A 20,869-nucleotide genomic window follows, 5' to 3' on the forward strand; every position below is an offset into this window, starting at 1 on the left:
TCTGCATAGGTCACCGATACTGCATCTGCTACATAATACAAAACTATATCTGACTCTGAAACTACATCAGCCCGAATAGATACAGGTGTATTAAATGCTACATTTTCTCTTAAAGAAATGGGTGATCCAAAATGGAAAGCAATACTCTACTAGATAACAACCAACCTGAAAACACTTTACTAGCAGAAAATTGTTTGCCTGAAATCAAAATTATAATTTTTCATCTAAGACCTGAAACTTGTGGATAATTTTCATAAGCAACTGTGAATCTTTGTAAAATGTGCATGTCCCTCATTTACTGCCTTGTCTTTTATGTCAGTGCAGTAAGCACAATATTATAAAATTATTACATACTGTACAATTGATTACACATAGGGGAGGACAATCATGAACTGAAACTATAGAATTCGAATGTGATCTGCCTATGGCTGTGCAACCAAATGAAACTGCAAGACAGTCAGCCTCCATGAGTGACACTGAACTGTGAAATGAATGACAATCAAACCAATAAAGGCATGGTATTCTTCAAATTCTGAGGCAGCTCCTATGTAAACTACAAGAACCTTTGAAACTAAGAGACGTATTTAGCCAGCACTATTGTCTGTCTCACAGTATTCTCACCCTGTGACTAACAGGAACAACAGAAGTAACGTAAATGACACGTATATGAAGAATTTTATTTGAAATTAAAAGTTAAATTTTGTGGTTTACTTGGTTGGGAGAAGGAAGAATGAGAAATTGTTAGGTCTGGCCTTAATGCAAAGAATATCTGGAGGCTGCTGAGATTTCCAGTGAGTTTTACTTTCTAGGAAGTGACCTACCTCCTCAGAGATCAAAATATAGGAATAATCTAAAAACTTCCTTCAACTTCTGAACACAATATTAGCAAGAACATTTCTAAACTTATTGGGATTTTCTCCACATATTAGGAAAATTCTCTTCAATTGAAGAAATCAAACAGGTTTTGACACTTTTGCATAAATCAAAGATGCTATACTGAAACTCGAAAGTTGTAATTTTTTTTTTTTTTTTAGGAACTGCAGGGTAAAGATATAAAGAAATTAAATTAGTGGCTAATACTGAACTTCCAGTGAATCATAATCCTTTCAAGTCAAGCATTTCATAGGGGGGGAGGTACCCGCCTACAAACCTTTCAGTAAAACCACATCAAATGGTTTACTCCTTTATAAAGCACAAAGATATTTTTAAAGGGGGTAAGTGCCAACACCTCCTGCTTAGGTTAGGTCATCCTACTGAAATAGCTACTGGTACTATGAGAGGATAGAGATAACCAAGACTGAAGAAACTTTAAGGGTAGATTTTTATGCTGCTGTTTGTCCTGACGTAATTTTCCAGATAAGGAAAAGTTTCTCATTGTACGTGCTTAACTATGCTTTATTCTACTCAAAATTCTTGCAGGAGACCCTTTCTTTTAAACTCTCTATGCTAGTTTATGATGGCAAACGCCATTAAAAGATACAGGCAATGCCTCTGCTTAAGAAGCTATGGAGAAGTTTGTTGCTGCTTGGATGTGTTTTGGTATTCAACCAGAAATACACTAACCTACCCTCACTTTCAAAGAGTGAGTGCTAAACACTCTCCGGAGAGCAAATCCTTTCGTTGCCTCTTTGCAGCGTCTCCAGGATAAAAACAATACGTGGAGACAGGTAACTTCTTTTAGAAGGTCCTGGGTGCCTCAGGCATACCCTGATACTCCTGCAGAAGTCCTCTGTAAGTTCCCTCCTTTCCTTTTCTTTCCTACAAAGTATCTTAACCCGTCCGATTAAGAGTCTCCCTCAAGGCCGGCATTCCGATGGCTTCCCTTTCACACAGCAGCCCCCATGGCCGCAGGCAGAAGAGATAACGACCCTCGGCCCCCGCCAAGCGGGAGGCGGGGGCGAGCAGCCGTGGCGAGGGGGGAGGTGGCAGGGCCGGCGGGCGGCCTTACGTGGAGAGGAGGCGGTGCCCGCCTGTGCGCACCAGTCACGGCTGCGCGCCGGCGCCACCACCCCCACAGCGGGCGGCGGTTAGTGCGCTAGGCCAGCTGCCGGCGTGGGACCGACGAGGGCGGGAAGGCGCTTAACTGAACGCTGGCACGGTTATATCTTCTCTTCTCTCCCCTTTCCTACCCTATCCCCACCTTCCCCCTCCACCTGTTCCCGCTCCCGTCCTTTTCCGCCCTCCCGGTGGGGAAGGGGCCGCTCCGCCAAGCGCGGCCTGGGGCTGGTGGCGCGGCGGGCGGGGGGAGGGGCGGCGGGCGCGGAGAAGAAAGCGGTAACGGACGCCGCGCGCGCATGCGCGCGGTGCTGCCAGCCGCCCCCGCCCTGTCGCGCGGTGCCTGGAGCCCGCCTTCCCCCCACGTGACCTCTCCTCCGCCCTCCTCCTCCTCTTCCTCTCGGCTCCATATTGGTACTGAAGGAGGCGAGTCTGGTCACAAAATGGAGGTAACTGCCCGCCGCGTGGAGGGAGTGGGGCGCGTTGGGCTAAGCTGAGGCAAGGGTGGAAGGAGGAGGTGAAGCGGCCTCCTTCCCCCCCTCACCTTCCCCCGCGGAGGTAGAGCTGGTTTAACTCCGCCAGCGCCCCCGGGCGGGAAGGGGCAGTGCTGGGTGCGGCGGGCTGGAGGGGGGGACACAAGTAATGGTGCCCCTCGCGGTTCCCGCTGCCGCCCCGGAGCAGCCGCCGCTTCCTTGTGTCGTTTCTGCCGCGCTCCAGACCCGATTTTCCCTGCGACATGGCGCATTGAGCCCGCAATGGCGGTCACTGGCAGGAAGGGGGAGGATGCGGGAGAGCTGCGCTTCCGCCCTGCGGCCCCTCGGGCACAGTGACTGCGGCCGCCATTTCGCTGCTCTCCAGAGCGTGGGCGGGTGAGGCCTGCCCCTCGGCTTGAGACAGGGCTGTGGGTAGCAGAGTCTTCCTCAGCTATCCCAGGGGATACCAAAAAACTTAGGCGCGTATTCGAGCGAAAGTGGGGAGAAGCGAGGCCCACACGTGCCTGTGTCATTGTTCTGTCCTCCCTGTGTGGCTCCCATGTAAGCTACCCGGAGTAGTGCGCTAGGAATATTCATTTCCCACTCTAACTTTCCTGGGAACAGACTTTGAAAACAGGTCGTTTAGTGCCGCGCTCTACTTGTCGCTAAGGAATGCTGGTACACGTTGCAGCACCTCCCTAATATCTCTTCCCCTCTTACCCCCTTCCCGAGGGGAGTTAGCACGTGTAGCACTGGGAAAGTGGTGGAAGGCATAGTGCAAAGCTCTCGGATAGTTTCCCTTTCACCACTCCCCCATCCACATGCACAAGAGCCACGACATTCGGTGGCATCCTGCCATGATCCTGGTAGGCAACACAAAGAAGCAGTCCTGCACAAACTTTGGTTCAAATTTTCCTCAACTTGAATGAAGTCGAGACCAAATGGGGCGATCATCCACACCCTACCTGGAGGGAAATACTGTCGTGATATTCCCCCCCCCCCCGTGCTCTTCTTTCCTCTCTTAAAAATCTAAGTTTTTTGCTTAAGTATTTCAAGTAAAGTATGGTGAGCAAAAATGGTGCAGGTTGTTTTTTGAGGGTTTTTTTTTAATTAATCTTGATGCCCTTTGTTGCAAGTTGAAACCTTAGAGAATTTAGAACAGAGAAACCAACAGGTCAGACAAGTTTCTGTTTCTACATTAAACATAGAGAAGAAACTGGATCCCTTAGCAAAACAGCTAAAAATAACTCTTCCATGTAAGCAATTGTTTTAGCTGCTTCAGGGTTGTGGAATAGTTTGACAAATGGGAGGGATGATGAGTTCAAAACATTTGAAGATGCTTTAGTAAAGCTTGGAAACTTACCACATAAGTTATTAAGCTAATATTTTCTTATTTTTTTCCCAGCAGACATTCCTGTTGGCGTTGTGAATAAACTGTCAACACGCTTAGAGCTGCTTTAGCTCTTAGGTTTGGCATGATATACTGTATGAACATTAGGTCCAACTTTAGCTATTTACAAAAAAGACCAATACATCTCATAGTATACACTGAATGGACAGGTAAACTTCCATCTTGGGAATGTCTGTTTCACCTCCACTATCTTGTCTCTAAGAGCTACAGTAGCATTGTAAGTTTCTTTGAGTAAGGAGGCATCTAGTGACTTTCTGCTCATTGTAACTAACAGATTTGTTCTGAGACTGCTTACAGTTCTGTAGTTGCAGTATACAACTGTTTCAATTGTAGTTTAACTTGGCTGGTGAGAATGTTCTAAGTATTTTTATTTAGAGTTGAATAGAGTATTTTGTTGATGCTAAGTATTAAAGCTAATATTGACAGCTTTTTTTAATAACTTTCTGTGAGGCAAGGTAGGGATAGGGCTGAACAGGGCTGTGTTCCACTTCAGCTGATGGTGTGCATTAGCAAGGAGACCATTCTCTTTTCACCACCATGGCCTTCAGAGGCCATTGTAGCAGAGACCGTGCTCAAAAGCTTTATGTTGGCCAGCCTTGAGCCTCACTGGAGAAGGCAGCCTAGGTGACAAAATCAGAGAGGGACTGTATACTTTTCATTACTTAAAAAAGTTTTTAAATAGGCTTATCCCTTTCCTCCCTAACAATTCCCAAAGCTTTATTTTGTCATACAACTACTTTTTTTAAAAGCCCTTGACTTGTTAATGTTCTGTTTCATACCTCCCCTGTATGACTTAGGGAATTGAACAGCTCATTTGAAACACTTAGTATCCTAATACCTCCTAAGTCAAACTGATGTTTGGTTTAAAGGATTTCAAGAGCAGGTTTAACATTGTGTAGAGAGGAACTGAAGATAATACAACACTTTGATGTAACTTCATAAAACCTTTAAAATTGTTAATGCATTAAATCATGGTACTCATGATTTCACAGCTGAGTTTAATTTGAAGCTTCATTTTAACATGGAATTATATTAAATAATAATTTCCACTCTGAATAACAGTGCATCTTGGTCATTAGTAGAGACCTGTCTGCTTTCCCTATGCAGTATTTGCAGGAATAAAACTTTTCAAAAAAACCCACAAAAATACACCTCGTTTTGTAAATATCGATGATTTTAATGCAGTGCAAATACAGTTCTATAGAAGCATGTTATTTAGTTGACAGTATTCTATTTTGGCTGCTGTAAAAGTTTCAAGAAACATCCCAAGTAGTGATGAAATTGTAGCCAAAAATACTAATACAGTATAGTAAGACAAGTAACTTAATGATCTCAGAAAACTTGAAATAATAAAGGCTAAAGGGAACGTGATTTTTTTTTGTTTGAATGCTTAGATACGGATTTATTCACTGAGCTTATCTTGTGAAATACTTGATATTTCTAATGATACGTACATAACTTTGTTAACATTTATTTTGAAAAGTTGGGTATATAAACAGAGTACGGGCTAGTAATCAAATACATCACTTGGAAGCAAAAGTAATGCAGATGGCTAGTGCTACACATTGCTGAGGATCAAATGTTACAGTGTCTGATGTGGCAAGAATAGAATCAGTAAAGGATTCTTGCACTGGTGATGGTGGAAAATACTTTTCAGTACAGAAAACATTTAACACATCCTCTCGTGTTGCGGTTTTGCAGGCTGCTGGATCACTGATTGCAAGAGGTTACACATAAGATAATTCTAATAAGCAATATTTGCAAAATGGTAAATATTTTTGGGTTTAAAATCTGGAGAAGTAGAATTTGATTTATGGAGTGGGTTTGGGTATCAAAGGTGGAATTTTTGCTTGCCCAGTACCAGTTGTATTCATGATAATTACGTAAGACAGTAATCAACATAGGTTGTTTTCTACAGATTGTAGCTTTAGGTTGTACCTAGTTATTCCAACAGTTGTAAAAAGACCTTTAGTAGGCTAGTAGATGTTCCTTCTGCAAGCTCCTCTTAATCATGAGCAAAGTAGGCTGAGGATTTTTACCGTTTTAAATACCTTTTTTTATACTTTCACCCCTCTCCCTTTTCCTTCTGTAAAGCCACACCCGTGCGTTGCAGCCAGAGGAGGCCCTGCTTTGCAGGAGCTGGGTAAGTACTGACTTATCCAACCTGTTTTCTAGGTTTCCTAGATCTAAAAGAAAGGCTGAGTTAGAGTACCCTTCCAAAATGGCTGCTCTTAAGGAAGAGAGAGATGTGGAAGACTACAAGAGGAAAGGAAGACGATCCTCACAGGTGAGAGGATTGCTTGTTTTAATTAAAAAAGTAGCTTTAAGGGGAAGAGAGTAAAAAAAACCAACTTAACCATTTCTATCTGATGTATTAATTCATAGCTTTTTTTTCTACCTTCTTCATCCCCATATTAGCGGAGTAACTTTATGTTGCAGTGTATTAGAATTTTAAGGGGTGGGGTGTTAAGCGTAGTGGGGAAATTTTGCTTTTCTAGTTTTCTGTTATAACAAAACTGATTAAATGTATGTTTGTGATTAAAGCAAGGTGTAATTATTTTTTTAAGAAATTCATGCATCCTCAGAGTATCAGCTGGAACTTGATTCCTTCCTATCTTCAAAATCCTGGTTTTAGTGGGAATGAAGACAGGTTCTTTTTTTCTTTTTTTTTCTTTTTTCTTTTTTTTTAGTAAAAAATGGTTGCCTAATAGTCACTGCAAATGAAAGCGAGGCTGTACTAAGTAAAAATAACTGTTTTCTTTTGCTTCTAGCAGAAATACCGTAGACTGAATAAGGTGCGTAGTATAGCGAAGATGTTGGGGCTGTTCTGGGAGGATGGGAGCTAGTTACTTTGGGGCAGGGTGTGGAAATGGGAGGGGGGAAAAAGGTCTTGATACCCTTCAGAAAATAAATTTTAAGATCAGCAAAGAGGGTATTAAATATGCTTATATAGCTTATAACTGAGACATTTTCTGATTGTTTATTTTGATTTGTTTGCTTTCTAACATTACTTTTCCAGGGTACCTGAATATTTTAGCTAGTTCAACTTTTTCTGGAATGATACACTACTGCAATGTGGGAGGGTCTGTACACTTGAATTAAGAACAAAGTTGCATGTTTCTGGTAGCATATTGTTATTTTGTACTGAAGTAGTTGTGTGAAGTCCTCCTGGAAGGAATGTTGCAACTGTCTCACTGCTTGTGGACTTTGGATAAAATGTTAACTCCGGTCGCTCAGCTTCTACTAAATAAGCTCTTGCAGTTTACAAAAGTAGCTTGGCCAGGAATGTACTTAAAAAGCTATTGAAGTTTCTAGAGAAAACGTTCTCGGAGAAAGTTGATGAGGCCCCAGTTCCTAAGCTTTCAGAAGGGAGGCAAGGATTGGACTGCCTGAAGGACAGAGCAGTCTCACTGTACAGGCTTGGCTGTGCCAGGCATTTTGTGGGCACTGGCTGGTGGTCACAGAGGTATGATGTGTGGTAGGACTTCACCTGGGAACAGCGCCTTTAGAGAGAAATGCTGCAACTCCAAAGGGCTCATGATTCAGAACCCCTGCCATATGAAAGTGAAGTTTATAGCATACTCAGAATAAAGGCAGTGAGTATCTGCAGCAGCATTATCAAAAGGCCTTGGGATTTCTGCAAAGATGATTTTTACAGGAATCCTGGAGGGTGCTAGTTGCCTTTTTTTTTTTTCTTCCTCTCTTACGAGAGAGGTACAGTTAGACTGCGCTGACTATTCAGGCTTTTAGGTAGGACGTAGGATTGGATTTTGAGGGCGAGAAAGGGTGAGCTGAGGGAACCAGATGCTCCCCCGCCCTTGCCGGCCTGAGCGCTGCCCCCCCTACGCCAGCTCGGCGGGACGCTCCTGTGGCGCCACTGCAGCGCTGGGACGTGGCCGGCGGGGTGCTGCTGCGCGTGCGTGTTCCTGCTCCATGTGGCCCCGCCCTCTGGCTCCATATTGAGGGTGGAGGAGACAAGATCGCTCACAAAATGGAGGCGGTCGGGGCTGTGTAGAGCGTTGGCTTGAGGGAGGAAGTCGCTAGTCACGGCTGGAAAGAAAGTTTCCAGTCTCCTCAGAGCCTATTAATATGTTTGGGAAGTCCCTTAAGCTGCTTAGGGGGAGAAACGAAGCTTCTTGCTGGCTGCAGGCGGGCTGGGCATTTGTACTATTACTTCCTCCCTCCCTCTCCGAGGAGTGCCGCAAAATGGCGTGCTGGCCCGCAGAATCGGCTGAGTGGGAGGGAGCCTGCCGATCTTGTTGAAGCAGTGTGGTAGTTACACTAGGGAGGAAGGGAGAGATGCGTAAGGTTTGCTGCCCAGGAGAGACTGCTGTTATAAGTAGCTTGCAGCAGAAGGACTGAGAAACAATGTGTTGTGGGATAGAGGACAGCATTCGGAAAACCCTAGAGATACTTATCTCCAATGAGAACAGAATGGCTGAAAAAAACCAACTAATTCCTGGAGAAGATGTTGTCTTTTGTTCCTGTGGAGTGTTCCTATAACATATGTGTGTCCTGAGAGTAATTCTTTTCCAATAAGAGAGAAGCTGTAACAGCAAGTGTTTCTTCTCCCATATGCAGTTCAGATGCACATAATAAAAATAAGTAGAAATGGGACTTCACTTTTCCTTTCAGGAGTGACCTGAAGAGTTCTGTGGTCATTCTTTTAAGGTAAAAGCAGTCTGAGTTGCTGACTGAAAACCCTGCAGCCCTGAGGATTGTCAGAGAACTGTAAAAAGTTTGTCCAGTTTTTCCTTATATAGGTTTTTTGTTTTAGAAGAGTCTAAACTCTACAGCTTCACATAATAGATTTCTTTTAATATGCATAGGAGAGTTTTAAACAATGTTCCCAACTCTAATGTAACTCAGCTAAAAATTAAGTAGTGTCAGTACATTTAAAAAAATGCAATTAGCAACAGAAAGCAGTATTTCACTTAACCTAAAGCAGTTTGTATATATACTAGGTGTGTTACCCTCTAAGATTATAAGTTTGTGTGTAGTTAGAATGGAGACATTTTTTTATTACACTGCTGTAGTCCAGACTACTGGGAAGACTGTAGAAAAGAAGCTTTACTTTGTAGTCGCAGGACCATTGACTGTCAATCATTTCTATAACATTCCTGTAATAACAAAGTTAGTGCCTTAAATAGAAAGTCATTACCAAGAGTGCTGAGGCTCTTTCTCACTAAGTTTAGCAGGTATAAGGGTAAGGATTTACTTCCCAACCAGCTTTTCATAATCTTAGGCCTTGTTTTCTGTAGTACAACGTGAACATTATAAACCAATGGTTTCCTAAAGCAGTATGTAACTTAGAAATTCTCTTTTGCCATGTATCGCTTCACAATACTCATTGCTCTTTAGGGTGGTTGTGTTGCACTCAAAACGATGTATGCTTTTCTGACCAACCCTAGCACTGCCACCTCCTTTATTTAAACTGGCAGAGGTTAAAGCACTTAATCTTTGGATTTGAAGTAAGACATTTGCACATAGAAGTCTGTGGCTGGTTTTATGTAGTTCAGCTCTCAGGCTAATGCTGCATCTAGTCTAGGTTAACCCACTGCAGCAGAAACCGTATGCATTCATGCTGCAGAGTGGAAGTCGGATGCAGCATAGCTAGCCAGCAGCATAGCTCGCCAGCTCCTTGTGCAGTGTTTTACGTGCACAAAAGTACCAGCTTGCTAAATAAGATTTTAATCTGATTTCTTTTTATAAGACTTCTCTGTCTTGAGGATGGGAGAAAGTTGTAAAATAATTGTTCATAAACTCCTGTCGAATGTATGGGGGATATTCCCTGCCTCACTAAAAAACCCCATGCAACGCTGAAAGAGAGCAGAAACACTAATGTACTTGTAAGGCCACTTTAATTGTGCTATGGAAAACTGGGCTCTGAAAATTAGCCCATTTTAAAATGTGACTGGTCATATAGAGGTAATGTTGTCAAGAGCTTCAATTACACTTGTTTGTTTTATGATGCTTGTTAGGGTACCAGTCTTATTTCAGTAGTTGTACTCACTACTGGTCATTGATTAGTCATTATTCAAGACATTTTTTTATCTGTAATACATAAGTCCATGTTGATTCACATTTAAGAGGTGTTTCCTATAACACTGAAAACCACATATGCACTTATACTTTCTTGCTTGCGTACACTCAACTTACAAAATTATCTGAGTACAAAATTTACAATTTTAAGGAATTAAGAATTGATAAATTTCTTCAAAATACATAAAATAATCTTTCAAAATGGATATCCTAAAAGACTAGATGCTCAGTTTGGACAGTTAACCTTTTTTTCTTGTACACTGTGTTATTAAATGTTTTTTAGTTCTTCATGATTATGTTTCATAAAGTGTTAGCACTTTATCTCGCAGTACTTCATTGCTAATCCCTACAGAGCAATGCGCAACTGGAGCATAAGATAGGCGTAAAATGAATGCACTTCCGTGGGGGTGGGGAGCAACCTGATTATTTAGTATATTGAAATTTCTTCACTGTTGTTTGCATTTGAGCACTCTTAAGGTGTTAGTTAGTTAGTGTTTTAATTAAAATCACACTTCATTAAGTGTTTACTATGCTGCTGTCTAAATCCATTAGAAGTCATCGTTCTTATGTAAATGTATTGCACCTATTTGTAGTTATAATGTGCACAGATAACTTTTAGTAATTCTGTGAAAAAGTAACTCTGTGGTTTGTATTGAAAATATGTTTTTGATTTTTGATTTTGTAGGGCCATGAGCCAAAGGAGCCAGAGCAGTTGAGAAAGCTGTTCATTGGAGGTCTGAGCTTTGAAACAACAGATGATAGCTTGAGAGAGCACTTTGAAAAATGGGGCACACTCACGGACTGTGTGGTAAAGTGTCAAATATTAGTTTGTGCTTTTGAAAGGAATAGGTACTTAACCTAGTACAGAAATGCAGAGTACCCCCGATGTTTTTGCAGGTGATGAGAGACCCACAAACAAAACGTTCCAGAGGCTTCGGCTTTGTGACTTACTCTTGTGTGGAGGAGGTGGATGCTGCCATGAGTGCTCGACCGCATAAGGTTGATGGACGCGTGGTTGAACCAAAGAGAGCGGTTTCAAGGGAGGTAAGTTAGTGTTTCAATTAACACTTTCCTGATCTTTCCCTAATAATTTAAAACACTGAATGTCATTTTTGGTGTTGTAGGATTCTGTAAAGCCTGGGGCACATCTCACAGTAAAGAAAATATTTGTTGGTGGAATTAAAGAAGATACAGAAGAATATAATTTAAGGGAGTACTTTGAAAAATATGGCAAGATTGAAACCATAGAAGTCATGGAAGACAGGCAAAGCGGAAAGAAAAGAGGCTTCGCTTTTGTAACTTTTGATGATCATGATACAGTTGATAAAATTGTTGGTATGTAACTCCTTAGTGAGCAATGACTTACGGGATAAAAGCGTAGAGTTAGATTTCAGAACAGCAGTGTGTGGAATGTAAGATGTTGGCATAATCAACTGCTTGACTATTGTAAGAGATGGGAGAGATTTAATGTTCCTTTTAGAAGTGTGGTCATGCTTTATAGTAGCATTCTGTGAGAGTTTTACAACATACTGCTTTCAGTGATTTGATTTTCTAACTCCTATTTCACAATTTTCTCTAGTTCAGAAATATCATACTATAAATGGACATAACTGTGAAGTGAAAAAAGCACTCTCAAAACAAGAAATGCAGACTGCTAGCTCTCAGAGAGGTGAGTTTGGAGTTGTGCATGGTTGTTTTCTATAACTGGTTTTCCATTAATGTAATTTAAGTAAAATATTTTTTAGGTCGTGGGGGTGGCTCAGGCAACTTCATGGGTCGTGGAAACTTTGGAGGCGGTGGAGGGAACTTTGGCCGAGGAGGAAACTTTGGTGGAAGAGGTAAATGAGTGGAATGTTTATATAGAATGTGATTTCTATTATTTTATTTCCTGTGTCAGTTGGTTTAAACAGTAACACGTGTGTTCAGGAAAACATTCTCGTCTGTTTTGTGTTCCAGGAGGCTATGGGGGTGGTGGTGGCGGTGGTGGGAGCAGAGGAAGCTTTGGGGGTGGTGACGGATACAATGGATTTGGTGATGGTAAGTGTATTGTTCACTCCCCACACACCCCCCCCCCCCCAACGTCATAACCAGCTGTAAGTCTTGCCTTCACCTTGGAAACCAAGTCTACTTTGGCGATAATGTTTTCTACAGAGCTGTTAAGAGTTAAAGGTTTTTTGTTTTCCCCACAAAATGATGGGTGGAAAAGAAATAATCGATATTTACCCTTTAAATAACCTCATATCATGAGGACATGCAGCAGCTGCTTATGATTATTGAGAACTAAATGAAGATTCTGATGTCAGTTGCGATGACTAAAACTGAATAAAGCAATGACCAACTAACATACCAGAAATCTTTTCAATTAGCTGTAAGACTTTTCATGGCTTAGTAGTATCTTTTTCATGATGAAGTTTGGGTGAGTATCCAAAATGCATCTGAAGAGAACTGTGGAAATTGGCCGTGGAAGTAGCATTTTTCTGTGTGGGGAAAAAATGAGGGAAGTAGCATGTAGTTACTTGTGTCATGATTCTATAAGTGGATAGATGTAGTGATGTTGAGTTCTGTGGAACTGTTTCCGAGTTTGGAACTACTCCATCAAAATGTCGGAGGCCAGATCAGCATCTGGGAATACTAAGTCTTTCAGATATGCGTCGTGTGATTAGAGAAAAAAAAAAAAAAAAGTAAAAAAAGTCCAGTAGCTTTGACACACGTATGTCTAGATAAAAACTGTAAACCAGAATTCTTTTGAGGGCTTTGCCTGCTGAGTTCAGAGGAATAAAGAGGCTGATACACAGTACTGACAAAGCCATTTGTGTAAAGAGGCATTTATTACATGTCATGTGTCGTACTGGTAGCAACATGTGTGTATTTTCTGTGAGCCAGAATGAACTTCTAAGTATCATGCTTCAAGGGTATTTCTTTTTTTGTTTGGATTAAATATTTTAGATAAATGATGCAACCACAATGAATATAATACAGGGAGAACATTGTGGGACACTTTTATTGTGTGTTTTTGTTGTATTTTTTGTTAAATGGACCTTTTCTTGCCAGTGTTTAGCTTCCATGTATTTAGTTTGATTATTCTTTTATTCAAAGGTGGCAACTATGGAGGTGGTCCTGGCTATGGCAGCAGAGGAGGTTATGGTGGTGGTGGAGGACCAGGTTATGGAAACCCAGGTGGTGGATATGGAGGTGGAGGAGGAGGATATGATGGCTACAATGAAGGAGGAAATTTTGGTGGTGGTAAGATGCCAGCTTTAATTAGACTTTTTTTTTTTTTAATTTTTTTTTAAGGCAGGTATATGCCTGAAGTATGATACTGCATAAAATGAGCTGTACAATTAGGTCTTAATGCAGAATGGCCTGTTACAAAAGGAAAGTTCCCTCTGGATCAGCTTTGATACATGGTACAACATTGTTTTGCCTAGAACTTTTTTCCCCAAAAAGCAGCAACTACAAATCTGTATGTGGAAGTAGAGTAGGAGAATTTTTAAACTTCTGACCATTTGAAGTATGCTGTTGGCTGTCAGATACCAGGTCACATCATGTAGATCACGTCCTCCTTGGTGAGGACTATACATCTAAGTTTCTATAAGCTTTTTTTATTGTTTGCCTGTGAAATGAGCTACTCTAGTTATTTTTATACAGCAGTTCTTTTGCCAATTACACATTCTAATTAGACTAACTGGAAATCACATTATCATAATATTGTTAGAGCCTTAACTAGTGTAAACCCTTTATGTGAGTATATTTAAAAATCTTATGTTAATATCTAACCAAAATATACATAGCTATGTCCTGTTGTATGATCAGTTTAGCTGTGTTCTACATTATCAGTATTAATTTCCCTGCAGGGATTTCTGAACGATAAGGTTAATTTTTACATCTGGGGTAGCTGTTACGGAAGCCTTTAGTGATAGACAGGATGTTTCTGGTAAGGGTATCCCACAACTACAAAAACAGCTTTAGGTGATTTTTCTAGAATTGTTGGAGAAGGAGCAGTAAGAACTTGCAAGGACCTAGTGCAAGTTTTGGGAGTTAAGCTGCAAAATCTGCTGTATACTTTATTATCCCCTGTGGTGTGTATACACAGCATGCCTGTTACAGTTCTGTTGCTTTTTAGAGCAAATAAATTGTATGTAGTTTACAGTATTGTCATACATGGAAAGTGTTGGGCCATGGAAGAATGACAGTGAAATTCATGTGCCTTTCCGAGTTTGGAGGCCTTAAATTTCGCCTGTTGTGTTAACTTGTTAAATTGCCTACCTAAATTGGTACAGATTTTCTAATGCTGTGTGATGGTTTTCATCTTCAATGAAATACCAGTTTCTAATCTTCAAAATGCTACAGGTCTTCCATCATTTGTGCGTTGTGAGTAGGGGTAGCATGCAGAGTGCTTGCAGTTCTATTTTAAATTGTTTTAAACAATTACGATTTACATTTACATTGGCTGTCATGATGAGGCAAGTGGCTTTATAAATCTGCATTTGTTTCAGGTAATTATGGTGGAAGTGGAAACTACAATGATTTTGGCAATTACAGTGGACAACAGCAGTCTAACTATGGTCCCATGAAAGGTGGTGGCAGCTTTGGTGGCAGAAGTTCAGGCAGTCCCTATGGTGGTAAATACCATTTTGTACAGAAAATATTTTTTTTGTTTAAAATTTCTTGTTGTTGTGTTTCAACATACACCCTGTTTTTTGTAGGTGGTTATGGATCTGGAAGTGGAAGTGGGGGCTATGGTGGTAGAAGATTCTAAAAATGCTACCAGAAAAAGGGTAGGTGTAATGCATATTTATAATGATGATTAATAATGTACAACTGTTCACTGAGAGTAATAATTTTCTTATCCTGTATTCAACAGGCTACAGTTCTTAGCAGGAGAGAGAGCGAGGAGTTGTCAGGAAAGCTGCAGGTTACTTTGAGACAGTCGTCCCAAATGCATTAGAGGAACTGTAAAATCTGCCACAGAAGGAACGATGATCCATAGTCAGAAAAGTTACCGCAGCTTAAACAGGAAACCCTTCTTGTTCAGGACTGTCATAGCCACAGTTTGCAAAAAGTGCAGCTATTGATTAATGCAATGTAGTGTCGATTAGATGTACATTCCTGAGGTCTTTATCTGTTGTAGCTTTGTCTTTCTTTTTTCTTTTTATTTTCCCATTACATCAGGTATATTGCCCTGTAAATTGTGGTAGTGGTACCAGGAATAAACAAATTAAGGAATTTTTAACTTTTCAATATTTGTGTAGTTCAGTTTTTCCACATTTAGTACAGAGAACTCTATAACAGAAATAAAATGTAGTTTAGGGTGTTTCCTTGTTAGTTAATAGAGAGGATTAATGCATTTCTCAATTACTATTTTGTATTAATTTAAAGTTAACAACAGAAACACCTATTGATTTGCAGTCTTAAGGGGTCTAGTCTCAGTGTATATATGTAACTGTCATTGACATGAGTTACATAGGCATACAGAGGGAAAACATCTGTATGTTGCATTATAGTTTGTTTTAGATGTATAACTAGGATTGAGTTACTCAAATTAGTGTTTGTGAATTATAGAACTAAGCTTTACCTTAATGAAAACTTCAAATTACTTTTTGGTTTGTGCATATTTTTTTAATTTGTAGTTCTGTATTAGTACTAGCGCTTCAAGAAAATAAGGCATGATAAATATTTTAACAAGACCAACTTTAGACACATTAAAGCTGTCTCCCGTCTCATTTGAGATGTATAAGGGAAAACTGCAGTTGCTTAAGTCTTGGGTGAAGAGAAAAAGACACTTGCTTTTTACCTTTCTATTTATTGTAATTCCCGAGAAGTTAAGGTGGGGGGAATCAAGTGCCTGTTTCCTTGGGATATACAATGACTCTGTTTCAATAAAACTATACTTTGGGGAGGGTGGCTTGGAATTTTCATCCCCTTCCTTTGTCCCCATTTCCCTCTCCCTCACACCAGACTGCACTGTTTGAATTAAATGAGGCGTCATAGTGAGAGTACTAGGTGTGTTCCTCAATAACTTACTGGCTATATACTTTCTTGCATGCACCCTAGGCAATTTTCTGGACACATTCTTCTGACTGGGAGCCAAGGGTAGCACAGGTGTAATCACTGACAGTCCCAGGTAACGCGTTCCAAAAGCCCGCTCACCACGGGCTCTAACTAGCATAGCCCTCAAGCCTTCTCCCTTGCGGATGTCTGCACTCAGCTAAGAGCTCGAAGATAAAGCAAAACACAATCTAGTTGTATTTTACTGACTAGAAACACTTCCCACAACGTAGAATGGTACAGTCTGGAGCTTCCACAGGGAGAACGATAGCGTGTTGCGATTTGCTTTGATGCACTGGAGTAGCAAAATCTTATCAGCACATACGGCTAGAAATTGTACTTCACTCTCACTTCTGACTCCAAATTAAGGCACTACAGTCTGTACTCCTCTCAGCTGATGTGAATTCTCTCTTGATTATTGCCAGGACAGTGCTTTCTGTCAATTCAGACTCACGAGAGTAGGGACGCAGTCAATAGAAGAAATACTCAGACACTTGACAATGTGGTACTGGAATTACTCACGCCTGTTTTCACTTCTGGGTCAATGTGCAGTATAAGGTAAATGCGATTCCAGTGTAGGAATGAATCTGCAAAGATGTATGAACTGGCTTGAGGCATAATCAGTCATTAATTAATGAATTATAATTTTAAGAAGTAGTAGAAAAATGAGTGTGTTGTTTGAAAAAAAAATAATTAAACAATGTTATTTAAACACTGTTATTGGAGTGTATTTAGACTGCAGTACACTAAAACAAGGAACCGGTGTCAAGATGGTAGCCTCCAAACTGGATTTCAAAGTCTGCTTATTCTTTTCTGTGGAGTTTTAAACTATCTCTAAAGTTACAGCAAGAATTGGTGATTTAGTGAACGCTTCTGTTGTTGTACATATTAATTGGGGCTTGGGGTGGGGGGGAGGCTGTATTTCAATAAAGGCGTTTTTTAACCAAGCCATTTGGAGTTTGCAAACATTGAAAACTAAACCACCACTCACTAGGGAGTGAGCCACCTAACTACTGACTTGCTTTGTACATTACTACGCTTAGAAGATGTGTAGACTTGTACCTGGGGCCTGCAACTGATTGCAGGGACAACTGGAGGATGGGGGTGATGTCCCTTCTGACCATTGATCTGGTATTTCTAAATTTTTTTAGAATGTATTGACAGTGTTCTTTTTAACAGGGCCTCTTGTAGCTGTACTGTGACAACAATGTTAACTTTGAAAAATAGTGTCGTAATAAACTTTATGAACAAGATCTGTATGCAACCTTTTAAGAGATGGATGTAAGTGACCGCTTTGTAGGTGGGTGGGATAGCTTAGCTGTGTTCTGTGCTGTGGGAAGGTGTAAGGACAGCGATTAACCAGCTTTAAAGAACCTAGGATGTACTTCTTTGATCCATACTTTGCTAAGGAGACTCATAAGACAGGACTTCAGCAGCCTATTGAGTATGGAGAAGTCAGCATAATTAAAGAATGACAAGGCAGCAGGAGCAACAGCTTCAACTTCCAGAAAAGTGAAGGCATAAGATACTGTGCTGATAGTGAGCAGCTTTCCAAAGGCTAGTTAAATCTGCTTATCACAGCTGAAATATCGAAGAAAGTCTAGCAAGAGTTCTTCACCTTTTGGAACCTCCTTGAGTGATAGCTACTTGAGTTGACCCCAGATCAATAGGTCTAGCATTTAGACCTGAAAGGAAGGGCAATGAGCATAGGTAAGGTTTGCCTTTAACATTTTTCATGAATTAAAAAGAGTAGCGGGGGGTTTTTAAACAAGGTAAGAGTAATTTCTTTAATTTTCAGGTTGAATGAGAAGCTGCTGCTTGACAAAATGGGGAATGTCTTGCACATCCTCGTCAATTGAAGGTTTCTGACTGGGTAAGATTTGTAGTGTCTAGTAAAACACTTGTTTAACCCTTACTTCCTTCTAGGCTTTCCTTCACCAGCCTTTTATCTCAAGGAAAGCCTTGTGTACCGAGGAGCAAGTATTCCAGCACATGCCATCCAGTGCTTCCCCTTCTGGATGAGGGTTGCTTGCTGGCATAATTGCTGTTCGAGAGCCTTCTGTTCTTGGCAGGTACAAAATTGTTGTGTCCGAGATCAACGAGACAGAAATGACCAATGTTTTGAACTGTGTGCTCTAGTTTCCATGGGGGTTTTCAGAAATCGGTTACCTTGTAATAGAAAGAGCTGCCTTGCAGAAACCCAGCAAGGTGAAGACCCCGGAGTGGTTCATCACGGTTCTTAATGGGGCGTGATGTGCCGCTGCTGCAGCAGGTCTGTAAAGGCACTTTGCCCTGGTTAGAGCAGTGATGTCCCTCAGAAATGGATCCTGGTTCTCCAGGTGGGTTTGTATTTGCCTGAACAAGTCAAGGAGTTCCCCGTCAGCCCCTGGTGCTTTCGGGCAGGGTGGGTCAGTGGAGGCTGATGTGGCCACCTGATGCCCTGCTGAAAGCGAAGTACAGCTGCGTTTACACCGGTGAGTGGCAACAAGAGAACTTGCCACGGGATCTGCTTTTGCGCACGTTGGTTCTTAACTCTTGGAACACGTATTGCCTTTTCTGCCTCTTCTGCTGTTACAAGTCTTGGGATACTTTTAACTCCTTTTATATAGTCGTCTAGTACCTGTTTAAACTTACCAATACGTTCCTGAGTCTGTGCATTGTTTTTGTGAAGTCAGTTTCTATTTTAGAGTTGGTTATTCTTCAGTTATTTAGAAAATAAAGCCAAATGGAACCCATGCATTTCAGTTTAACCTGAGGCTCAGGCATGTTCGTAGACCAATTCAAGGATTTAAACTTGTTACATGCTGTCTGTGAACATCCAGAAAGGAAACTTGGCATTGTAACGTACAATTGAAAGTTAACTTGGAAGTAATTTACAATGGTAGTGTTGAGATTTTCATATAATTGGGAGCTACTTGATGGAAATCCCACAATGACTGTATATTTGTACAAACTGCTGACAAACGTTTTTGGTTAGCCAGGGTTGAGGCAAAATTTAGAACTGCTGCAGTAAGGTCAGTCTCCTCAGTGTAGCACGCTAGGCCGCCTGTTGCTGGGGTGACAAGCTTGCTTTTCTTGCACCTAGAGGTGGAAAACCTTTGCTCTTCCTCAGCTACGCAGAGTTGTGAGCTCACCTGGGCAGCTGTGTGTAGCAGCAGGTAACGGGGGAAAAGAAGCATGAGTTTAAATCTTAGTACCTCTTATGATTACTTGGGTGAGGGCAAATGTTTTTGTCCTTGAGAGGAGGGGGAATGTTACACTTTTTTAACAGTAAAATCTTGAAAAATGTTTTAACAAAAGCAAGTTTTAACAAAAACTCTTTCTAGTTTGCATGCTGTTACGAGGCCTGTATATAGAGCAAAGCTCTTTCTTGCCTTTCCTTGGCATCAGAGGATTCTGCACTGCTGCAGACTTGTTCTGTGCTCTGGAGGGGTCTTTTTGCACCATGTATAGAACTGGATATCTGCAGTTAGAATTATATCCACACTTGGATTTATAACACTCTTGTTAGACTAATTTGCTTACTTTTGATTATTCACACTCCAATTTGTTCAGAAATAAACCTCATCAAGGATAAACACATCTGTCAGGAGCACTTGGTTGAGCGTATCTTTGTCCGAGAGGCACTTCCAAGAGTTAAGAATGTTGTTTCATGGCTGGGTTTTTCTGTGGTGGCTGCTGTTGAAAAGAACAGCTGTAAATGGAGATGGAGATGTAACATGTGAAGTTAACGAAGCATTGGTCCCTCAGCTGCAGTTCCACAGATGTTTCTTTGATCCCTAAACCTGCGTGTTAATCTAAAAGCAAATGGTACTTCCAGGTAGTAACAGTGTGTTTCCCCAAAAGGGGCCCAGGCTGATGGAGATGTGATAAGTGTGGTGTTACTCTAGAGCGCTGAAATTAAACGCATCTTAACTGTGGTATCCTTTATGTATTTAAGGTGGGAAGGGGAATGCTCCTAGTCTTTCCAGCATTGTGTGATGTACTGCCTTGCTTTGGTACCTGTGTTTAAGACATTAACGTGTTTTCATATACTGTCCAAGCTGCAGTGGAATATTCACTTATGTATCACTCTGTGGTCTCTGACAAGTGTTTGTGTCTTAAATTGTGTGGAGCATGAAAGATCTTGAGTCTCACTAAAATTCAGATATCTGATGGATGATTCTTTTTCTGCTGTGGGTGCTACAGGTTGACATCTCTAGCTAAGTTAAGCTTTTTCCTGAACTAAAGTAATCCAAGTATCTCCGTAGAAGAAAAATGGCCTTCATGTAGAAGATAATATCGCAAGATTGGAAACAGAATAATATGTTATAATAACTGGCAAAGACTTGAAGAGCAATGGTGCTAGTGTGCTGATATCTTAGAACTTGTGGTTAAACGAGTTTAAAAATAGCATGGAAATTAAAAATTTCAGTATAGTCCATAATGGATTGAAATTTGTTAAAATATTTCAATTTTGTATCAGAATAAAGTGTATATTGTCAAATGACTTACAATCTAAATTGTGTTGCCATCACCTTTTTTCAGTGCTGTGAGGAGCACAAAGCGTCTTAAATTATTGCAACACATTGAGTTACAGGATCATCTTTCCACCTTGGGACTGCAAGTCAAAAAACCTTGGTTCAGCCCAGCTCCTCAACTTCACTTTTAATAGTTTTAAAACTGAATGTTTTGATCAAGAAATGAATGGTCTCCATGTTGCACTGTCAGTGTATGAGGTCAGCATTGTGATGCATTAGACTTGGCAATATCACTTAGCCACTCTCAGGTTTGGGAACATACTCTGTACCTCAGCAATAATAATAATAAAATGAAGGATATAATTTGCAACCTGATGTTTTCACATATACCAAAATAATCTAATGTGGAGTATTTTTTTCCTTAATGCTGTTGGGTGTCT

At 40.9% G+C, this 20,869-nt stretch overlaps 1 protein-coding gene across 29 annotated transcripts; it reads left to right on the forward strand.

Moving 5' to 3' along the window:
* The first annotated feature begins 1,962 nt into the window (after nucleotides 1-1,962).
* Nucleotides 1,963-20,471, forward strand: HNRNPA3 (heterogeneous nuclear ribonucleoprotein A3). 29 transcript variants are annotated; one of them, XR_008577604.1, is made up of 15 exons: nucleotides 3,882-4,028; nucleotides 6,055-6,166; nucleotides 6,651-6,674; nucleotides 10,607-10,729; nucleotides 10,819-10,965; nucleotides 11,046-11,256; nucleotides 11,501-11,590; nucleotides 11,652-11,759; nucleotides 11,878-11,958; nucleotides 13,018-13,164; nucleotides 14,418-14,543; nucleotides 14,628-14,699; nucleotides 17,768-17,842; nucleotides 19,816-19,889; nucleotides 20,209-20,471. XR_008577604.1 is itself a non-coding variant. In XM_054829661.1 (13 exons), the coding sequence occupies exons 2-12, from the start codon at nucleotides 6,101-6,103 to the stop codon at nucleotides 14,678-14,680; spliced, it is 1,176 nt and encodes a 391-aa protein (XP_054685636.1). In that variant the 5' UTR covers nucleotides 1,963-2,098; nucleotides 6,055-6,100; the 3' UTR covers nucleotides 14,681-14,699; nucleotides 14,786-16,920. The 29 variants fall into 29 exon arrangements, 22 of the variants coding, with proteins under 22 accessions (XP_054685636.1, XP_054685640.1, XP_054685645.1 ...); XR_008577603.1 differs by having other exon boundaries at nucleotides 17,768-19,889; XR_008577602.1 differs by having other exon boundaries at nucleotides 19,816-20,471.
* Nucleotides 20,472-20,869: the final 398 nt, after the last annotated feature.

Source organism: Grus americana, chromosome 6 (genome assembly GCF_028858705.1).
Source record: "Grus americana isolate bGruAme1 chromosome 6, bGruAme1.mat, whole genome shotgun sequence".
Classification (NCBI taxonomy): domain Eukaryota; kingdom Metazoa; phylum Chordata; class Aves; order Gruiformes; family Gruidae; genus Grus; species Grus americana.